Source organism: Macadamia integrifolia, unplaced genomic scaffold (assembly GCF_013358625.1).
Source record: "Macadamia integrifolia cultivar HAES 741 unplaced genomic scaffold, SCU_Mint_v3 scaffold961, whole genome shotgun sequence".
Taxonomy (NCBI): domain Eukaryota; kingdom Viridiplantae; phylum Streptophyta; class Magnoliopsida; order Proteales; family Proteaceae; genus Macadamia; species Macadamia integrifolia.
Genome location: NW_024870603.1, coordinates 222,332 through 231,484, shown reverse-complemented (window position 1 = coordinate 231,484; position 9,153 = coordinate 222,332). Strand labels below are relative to the sequence as shown.

At 36.9% G+C, this 9,153-nt stretch overlaps 1 protein-coding gene and 1 long non-coding RNA gene across 6 annotated transcripts in view; both read right to left on the bottom strand.

Annotated features, from left to right (window-relative positions):
- Positions 1 to 657: 657 nt before the first annotated feature.
- LOC122070662 lies at positions 658 to 1,388 on the bottom strand. The gene is made up of 3 exons (XR_006137919.1): positions 1,235 to 1,388; positions 1,062 to 1,149; positions 658 to 905 (listed from the first exon to the last, which is right to left on the bottom strand). It is a non-coding gene; the product is annotated as an uncharacterized LOC122070662 (long non-coding RNA).
- Positions 1,389 to 3,693: 2,305 nt separating this feature from the next.
- The window catches only part of LOC122070660 (protein CHROMATIN REMODELING 5), a 61,050-nt gene continuing 55,590 nt past the window's right edge, over positions 3,694 to 9,153 (bottom strand). For 4 of the 5 annotated variants that reach the window (XM_042634860.1, XM_042634861.1, XM_042634858.1 and 1 more), the window contains 3 exons: positions 5,270 to 5,611; positions 5,066 to 5,156; positions 3,694 to 4,858 (listed from right to left, as the gene is read on the bottom strand). In XM_042634860.1, coding sequence (XP_042490794.1) covers positions 4,359 to 4,858; positions 5,066 to 5,156; positions 5,270 to 5,611 — 933 coding nt within the window. In that variant the 3' untranslated portion in view covers positions 3,694 to 4,358. The remainder of the gene's footprint in view (positions 4,859 to 5,065; positions 5,157 to 5,269; positions 5,612 to 9,153) is intronic. The other variant, XM_042634862.1, reaches the window with a different exon arrangement.

Genomic DNA, 9,153 nt, shown 5'->3' with positions numbered 1-9,153 from the left:
ATGAGATGTCTACAGATGAATGGATCTCGAAAGAATCCAATTCTAACAAAAGGAGGATTTCATCTTATTTTGGATTATATGGACACAATATCCAACATATTCAACATTGGCTAGCCCACCACCACAGTGACAAAATGAGATGTCTACAGATGGATGGATCTCGAAAGAATCCAATTCTAACAAGGAAGACTTCCATGCAAGAATGGCAGTTCCATGGGTTCTGTTACTTATCTCAATATCCAGTGTCATTTCTCTACAAGGTTTCTGTTTTTTTTTTTTTTTTGTTTCTTTTTTGGTAAAGAACGTTTCTGGTTACAAGAGTATGACAAAGTAGAGATTGTATTCAGTTTTCCGCTTTGTCTGAAAACCTAGCGATCTGATCTTAAACGAAATTGGGATCGGTCACAATCAATTTGGATATGAATCGACTGATTCAACTGATCCTAATCCCATTTTTGAAACAGTGGTGCCACTTGGAATTCATGTAAATCTGAATTGAGTTGTTCAATTAAAATATCTCATATAAAATAGTAGATCTTTCCAGCTTGTATTCACTCTATCAAGGCACTATATCACTACTTGAACCAAATCTTGATGAGTCACCCTTCAATTGATTCAATTCTCTTAGATCATAAAACAAGAGAGGGGACAGTTGAATATAAAAGTACTAATTTGATTACATATTTATATTAGGGAACTTGTAAAAATTGTGACATTAATACCAATCCATAAACAAAAAGAGAAATTTTCAGAGCCATTTACACATCTGGCAAACAAATATCACTAGAAACAATACATGAAAGGGAAGAGATTAATATAAAAACTCTAATATCCTTTTGTAACCATCCAATAAGTTCCATCAGAAGCAAGATTCGCAAAGCCAACAGCAACACAAAGCAAAGAGGCTGCAGGACCAGTAGATCAACACAAAACAGTTAGAGAAATATGCAAAGGATGGCCTTAAATATAATTAAACTATCAAAATTCAAAAGATGTGTGAAGTGAGATCAAATCAAGCAGAGATAAATAGGAATGAAGTCATAGTAAGGATTAAAATTTACCATCCCTCAATGAAGCCTCTTTCACCTTTCTTCTTTGATCTAGGGCAGCATTTCCCACCAGTACCAGTCTGGTTTTCATTTGGGTATCCTGTAAAACAAGTCATACCCAGTGAACCCACATAAATAAAAAAAAATTAAAAAAAAAAAAAGTGTATTTTTTTGAGTTTGTAAACCTGGTGGAGGTCGATTCTTGATCTCTGTGGCCTGTGTGTCTGACTTGGGCATTCTGGAACAGAAAGAACAGACTTGAGTTTCTCAAACTATTTAGGTTACCAACACTTTGATTGTCATCTCTCTTTAACACAGTATGTATATATATATATATATATATATATATATATATTAGTAGATTCGAGCCTTCTTTATGGATACTTTTACACTTGATAGAGATGCTCTTATTATCCTCAGAAGTTTGTAGAGCACTCTCAGGATACTGACAAGTGTAAAGCTCCGAAAATCCTATTCAGTGGGCCAGCTTGATTTTTTATTAAAGAAGACAACAAGACTTATGTGCAAAAAATGGGCATGTTTATCCCCAGAAAGATCTAGAGAATATCTAGGTCACACTAACTTAGATATACTTAACCAGTGGGGACACTATATGCTATCAAAAAGCAAAAAACAGAGCATCTAAGAGTTACACCTAATAATACAAGGTTAAAGCTATCCTTTGCCTTTGAATTTGTTGGGAAAGGTAAAGATAACCTTAAAAAAGGTTTTAATATACTAACCTATCTGTATAAGAATTTCAACTGCTTTTCAAAAGAATATCATATATGCTTTGCTTAGAATATTAACAGAACCGACTCAACAAAGTAGTGACCATGACCATCTTTTGTAGTTAGGGAAAGTAAAGTTATCATATGTGGATCGCATTGTTAACTTTTTGTTTTTAGGAAAATTTTTCTATACACCGCCATGCATATGCACGATCAGCATTAAGTGTATTCAGATAGGCATAAACGCCCATTCAAAATGACATTAACACCCCTACCCCCTCCTCTCTCTCTCTCTCTCTCTCTCTCAATTTCATTGAGTCGATAGGAGATTCTCCCACGCACCAATATCATCCCTCCTGTTTTAAAATAGTTTTCTTTATCGTAAGAAAAAAAGAGTAATGAGAATCTTGCTTTTATGTCATCGTTCACTCGAAGACATATAAGTGATTGACATTTTCTACGACACCGTGTAAACCGATCAACAAGTAAAGTAATACTTCTTTTTTTTTTTCTATAAGATAAGAACTTTTTTATTTGGTGTGCGAATCAAATCTCTCCATCACACGATTCAACGAAATCTTTTGAATTTATATCAGTTTGGTACAATATTCATATATCAATCAAAGGAATGGCATTCTCATGGAAAGCAATTCAACACCCAAAAATAAATAAATAAATAATCCCAATATCCCATGGTTAAACAAACTAGCTATCATTATATTTTTAAGAACCATGCAATAAAGTGTAAGATCCTCACGGTTTAGTACATGAGTTGTCATTGTAGTTATAAGGTAACAAGCATCAACCTAGTAAGAATTGCAGCTTTCTATTGCATTCCATTTTTGGTAGCAAGTAGACAATTAGTATGAATCTGGCTGCACCTTATTGTACATGGAATCTTATTAATCATTCTTTGGGTTAGGCAACCAATTCAACAGAATTAAATGATTCTAAGGATTTGAAGAACCATGCATCCACTGATTGTTCACTTCATAAAACCTCTTAAAGTGGAAAATCTCATTGGGTAGAACCCTCCAGGCAAGGCGCGGGATCATATAATGTAAACAAGAGGAAGACGTAGTAATACGAAAGGGGAGGTCCATAGGATGGATGCCCAAGGAGTATATAAAACACAGAAGGGCAGAAGAGCAGGTAGGCCATGAACTGATTCATTCAGATTTGAGCATCTTACTGGACTTGTATATGAATCTCAACTTCCCTGACTTGTTCAATCATAACATCAAACAGAAATGAGTACAACCCAACTCCCTAAGCACATACATTAACACAAGTTCCACTACTGCAAAATAAAAGCCTCCAAGCATTTCAAATGATCAGCATCCAATTCAAGTCTTTCTTCCTGAAAATCCGTACATTAGCCTCAAGATTATAAGAATAGCCGGCTTGAGGCATGGAAAGAAAGATGGGAGAAAAAAACATTACAGTAACCTTTTTTTATTTCCATGGCTGTCATTTACAGAGCAGATGCCCAAAAATTCAAACCACTCAAGAACCGTGGAACCAGGCAAGACAATGACATATTCTCCGGTTCGTTTTGATCTGCAAATCTTCTGAAGATCCTCCACCTCTTTCAAATTCACAGAACAAAGCTCACACTCTTAACAATTTTCCATCACACAGTAACCATTAAAATTTGGTACAGATGGAGCAAATCAAAAACTTGAGCAACTCAATACGATTAAAGACCGAATGTGCTACATGATTGAAGCACCACATTAGGCTAAGTAGCAGTTCGGATCTTACCATTCAATGTTATCAGTGTTCCAGGAAGTGGGCTGTTCCACTTTGAACATGAGTAATGTCTAAAAACTTACCAGAACATTCCCATGTTCACCTGTTCAGGCTATCATAAAATAAAGTAATAAATATAAAAGATGAAAGAGAATCAGAACTATGAGTAACAGTGATTTCATTCTTAAACTGCTCGGTTGCATCAGATTTCAATGCAACCAAATTACTAGAAGATTGATTACAAAATTTTAGAAAACAAAACCTACTTTATCAGAATTACTTACATCTACAAGATCAAAATTACATTTCAGCATGTTATGTGACAGAACTGACAGTCTACATGGAGGAACATGAACAGGTTCAGAACTGTCATTTGTGTAAGAACCACATCTTATAAGCTGGAATTCCAAAATTCATTACAAGTTCAATGAATGGTTTCATTTTGAAGGTGGGAAGTAAATCCTTTGCCTTTTCATTGCTGTCTGACTGAGAAACTGGCGTTGCTCTTCAACAATATACATATGGAAAGAATTCATGCCTTCTACTCCTTAGTAATTTCCTGCACATATGAGTTCCCTTCATTGGCCAACTTTTGTGACCGTCCCATCCACGGGATCATGGATTTACCACAAAATTCCAAAGGAAACTGAAAGCAATCATGAAACTAGCCACAAATCCTGGTGGACTGTAAACTTTTATTCCCGAGGTGAAAAAAAAAATTTCTGACACCGTAATTTATGGCCGACTTGGGAGAAAGCCAATTGGCTTCACCTCTCATTTGGTTCTCATCCAATAAAATGCAGAAAGACTATTTGATATCCAACAGTTAACCTTGTCCAGGAGGAAAACGGGTCTGACGCGTCCTATTTGGTCTCTCACCGAAGTACCTATTATCTGTAGGGGCCCGCCCAAGAATACCTGAAGAATTTGGATCTTGTGACCGGTTACCATTGCCCATAGTTTGCTGGTATGACGATGGAACTTGGGATTGGCCATCCATTTCTGCTCTTCTTCTCCGTTTCCATGCCTCTGCCTTCCCCGTTCCTTGATCTTTGTTAAATCCGACAGATGGCTGGCGGGCTGCAAACTTCTCATGCCCTCTGGACTTCACATTACTGTGAGTGAATGGAGGGCACTGATTAGAGTCACCATCCCTGTCCATGGGACCTGGACTAGCGCCATTGAGGTGGGAGGGTCCCTCTCCAGCCACAGCCTGTTCCTGTTTAAGTTTTGAGTAAATCTGGTGTAGTTTCTCCCCTGGCAAATTCGAAAAGGTGGAGACATAGTTCCATAACCGCATGGTCATCCCTGAAAAACAATTTTTGCCTAAATAAATCCATTATCTTCAAACAGGAGAAATTATCAACTTTTCCAGGGGAAAACCAACACAATGCTTCAAGTTCAGAAGAACTCTCTTGAACTAATCAAGAAGAAAAGGATCAAGCCAACTAAGGAGGCAAGTTCTTTTGATACAATAGTTTTCAATTTTTTTAAGGAAAAACAAGGATAATAGGAAGCCAAACAGATACTCACTAGATTGCTTATATGATTCCTCGTGTGCCCGTACAATTTGGTCAATCTTAGTTCCAAGAAGTTGTAGATATTTCCTAATTTTGGAAAGCACCTGGAAGGGAAAGAGCAAGATATAATGAAGACCAAAGAGTTGAAGTGTATATCATGCAGATACCCGGTAAAATTGTAGGGAACAGTGAAAGACCGAAAAAACTAGGGATTAACCTTTTCCTTTGGAAGATCCGAGCTCGTGTACTGCAATTTTTCAAGACTCTTCAATGTCCTCAGCTCATCCTCCATGACATCTGCACACCACTCCATCCATTTTTCTTCCTTGAACTGCTGATATAGTTCTGTATCAGACATCTCACCCTCCTCTTTGACTACAGGTTCAACTCTCTGTTGTTTCTGAAGTGCATCTTTGCTGCTTCGGACATTAGCTTTAGGAGAGCTAGATCTCCCCTTTGTATCCTTAAAGCGAGTTTTTTGGATTTTCTGAGTAGTCCCAGCTTCAACCTTGTGAGTCGCTTTAGCCTTTGAGTTCTTTCCCCCAACAGCTGCAAATTCCTGGTAATTGAAATTGTCTCAGTAGCCGGTCCAAAAGCTCATGCCAACAAGAAAGATCACCTATATTAGAAAGATACTAAGCAACAAAGTGGAAAATTCAATTCCACAAATATTACCCCGGGTAATGAAGGAAACTAGATAACTATAAAATAGTATAAGTCTGATTTCATAATCATATGGCCCCTAAGAAATTAAATCACTGCAACTGACTTCATCCTCTCACTAAGTTTCCATTATGCCATTCACTTCTATAGTTAAACATAGTAAGCCATTTGACTCCAACAGCCACAGAGTAATTTCTTAATGTCAAAAGCTGCTCTGGACTGGGAGCAGGCAGTATCACGTAGACAGTAATCATTGGAAAGCATTTAAAGGCTCTAAAACATTTGAAACTGCTCACTGTAGGACAAGGTTTAAAGAATGAAAAATAGCACTACAGGGAGAAAAAATAAAACATTTTAGCAAAATGCCAACTTACTCTAGGCTTCATTGACCAATGCAGAGTTCTATCTTATAAATTCATAATTTTACAGATTCGCTGCATGTTGTTCAACCCAACTAAGTACCATAATAAGTCAACCCCCATCCAATCAGCGATTCCAAAGCAAAGTGCAACCAACTACCATGTTAATGGTGACGAGCAAAGGGACAAGTTCTACAAGTTATCATAAGATAATAAATCAATTAGTCAACAGAATTAAAATACGGACACTAGACCCCTCATGGGTTTGCTTGACTGGTTTAGGACGATGTGCTTTGGTCACGGGGTCCCAGGTTCGAATCCCCACCAAAGAAGCGTTACACAAGGTAAGGGGATACTTCGTGTAACTGAGGTTTACCTCGCCCCTGAACCGTAAACCCGGGCAGGTTCAAGGGTTCCTAGCAGGAAAAAAAAAAAGAAAAAGGGACCCTAGAAGCAATGAAGAAATTAGCAAGTTGTGGCAAAGAAACTCAAAGAGGTGACAATCAAGGTTTAAAGTATCGGTATCAGGTATCAGGTATCAGGTATCAGGTATAGTATTGGAAGGGTGATTTTAAGAGACAGTTTATCGGAGAGACGTAAGATACGCTAAAAATATATATGCAAATTGTCAAGAAATGTATGGAAATGCTTAGGATATGTATATATAATATAGTTCTAAAGCATAAATACTATAAATAAATAATATGTAAAACATATCATGTATAAAAAAGAGAACAAAGCTCGACAAGATAAGTGCATTTGATTAATTACATGTGATGGATGAGGTTTCTTACATATACTAATATGAAATTTTTTTACGTATTGTATCGGTACTGTATAGTATCAGTGCCTTAATGATACACTACGGATCAGTTAATATCATAAGATACAGTAGGATACTTAAAACCTTGGTGACAATTACTACATGAATAAGCCACAACAATCTTGACCCCCATCTCCACATGGAGGAACCAATTGTTGCAGTTAAGTGAAGCATGTACTGCTTGAAAGTACAGTGTCTTAAGCAGCATAATCTATTTTCTTTCAAGCAAATATACTTCAAACTGTTCTGAAACAACTTCTTGGTCCTCTTCCATTTTTCATTCTCTACCAGCGCCTTAAAAACTATGACCTCTTCCATTTTTCATTCTCTTCGTTACTAATCCCAAGGCATTAGGAATTATTTCCACAAACAGAAAGTCAAGCTAATCAGGAAACCATTGGTAAGCCCAAGCAAAAGGTGTGCGAAATGAACAACTAATCAATGTCAAGTGGAGCAAAAACTGAACATTTAATCACCGGCATTAGGAAGCATTTCTACAAACAGAAAATCAAGATACTAAGGACACCATTGGTAACCCAAGCAAAAGGTGTGCGAACTGAACAGTCGAGCAAAATAATTTTATGATAGTGAACTTATTTCTAACATCACCATCAACCCCCCACACCCCCACACACACACACACACCAAAAAAAAAAAGGAATAATCTATCATTAAGAATATGGCAAGTTCTAGAACAATGCAATGGAGAAATAATTGCAGTTCAATATATTGTTCTGTGGTCTAGAACATATGGCGCTTGACAGTTATAGGAAAACTAAACAGGAACAAGATACAGAACCACCATGAACCATACTCAAGTATATGACTGAAGGAAGCAAATTCGGCAAATTGCTCATATGCAGTGGGATATTCCACAAGGAAGCTAGAATCCTAGTTCATGCCTGGGAATCAAATCGATGCCCCATCTTTGAAACTGATTGATCTTCAGAAGAGACTAAGCATAACAACCATATTCACCCAGACATAAGGTAATCATGCATTTTTAATTAGAACAAGAATCAGAATATTCTCACAGTCAAAGCAAAATTCCAGCTATTTCAATCCCTTTCCATGTCCCAAAAATGTTATGGATAAAGGTATTAGTTCTCTCAGTATGCCTCCATCTTCTGTTGTCATAGGCTCCAATTCAAAACATTGTCTAACTTGGAATGTTGTGTCTTAGCAAAAGTGGTGCACCCTTCTGCATGTCTGAATGTGAGCCCCGTAGATGTCCATGTAAATGCCCTTCCACAACCCCCCCCCCCCCCAAAAAAAAAAATGAATACAGGCCTGGGTTCTCAATCAAATGCAAGGTGTGAAAACCACTGTAGCACTGATGAATAAGAAAAGGCATGAGAGGAGCAGATTTACCAAAACAACAAACTCAGCCTTATCCCAACTTAATGGGGACTATATAAATCTTAAGTGTGCGACTGAAACACCCTATTGTACTTTTACCCACAAAATGATAACCACAGCACTGAATGTCACTGTGTTAATGCAGAAAAAATGTTACTTCTGACTAATCTATTAATTTTTTTCTTTTTTTATTTAAAGGAGCCCTCTGAAACAATACCCTGTCTTTCTTCTGTTATTCCTTTCTTTTTCTTTTCTTCAAACAAATATAGGTTAAGGGTTGAAAAGCTGCATGGAATCTTTCATGTACACGTTCATATACCCATGGTTTGCAATTTCGACTGTATCGCAAGTGCCCGAAACGAAATATCAGGGTACTTTTAAAAGTCCCCAATTTCCACCCATTTCGACACATTTCAACTATTTCAACCGAAATTTTAACCATTTTGGTCTAGCCAGCCCCTTATAAAAGGGGGTTGTTTCATGGGAAACAAGTCCAATTTGAAAAATCAACTTCTCTCCCCCGCTATTTCTCCTATAGAGGGGGAAACATCGGAAATCAGCCAAGAAATTAAAATTTCTCCATCAATCTTTCATTCTACACTTGAATCTTACACAATCAAAGTACATCTACCTAAGGAAGGGTTCTTGGAGCAAAAAGATAAACCCCATTTCCCCCCAATATTATTTTTTTTTTTTTCGTACAATGTATTTGTAAATATAGTAGAACGACTTTAATTTTTATTATTTGTTTTGCATCATCTACATTATGTTTTGTCTGTTTTAATCATGTATTTTCCATTTTTAGTTAGTAACTTATATATTTAGTAATAGTACATCAACGTACACTAGCAAACTTGGGTCAACGCCACAAGTATCACTTTAGGTGTTTTTTTTTTT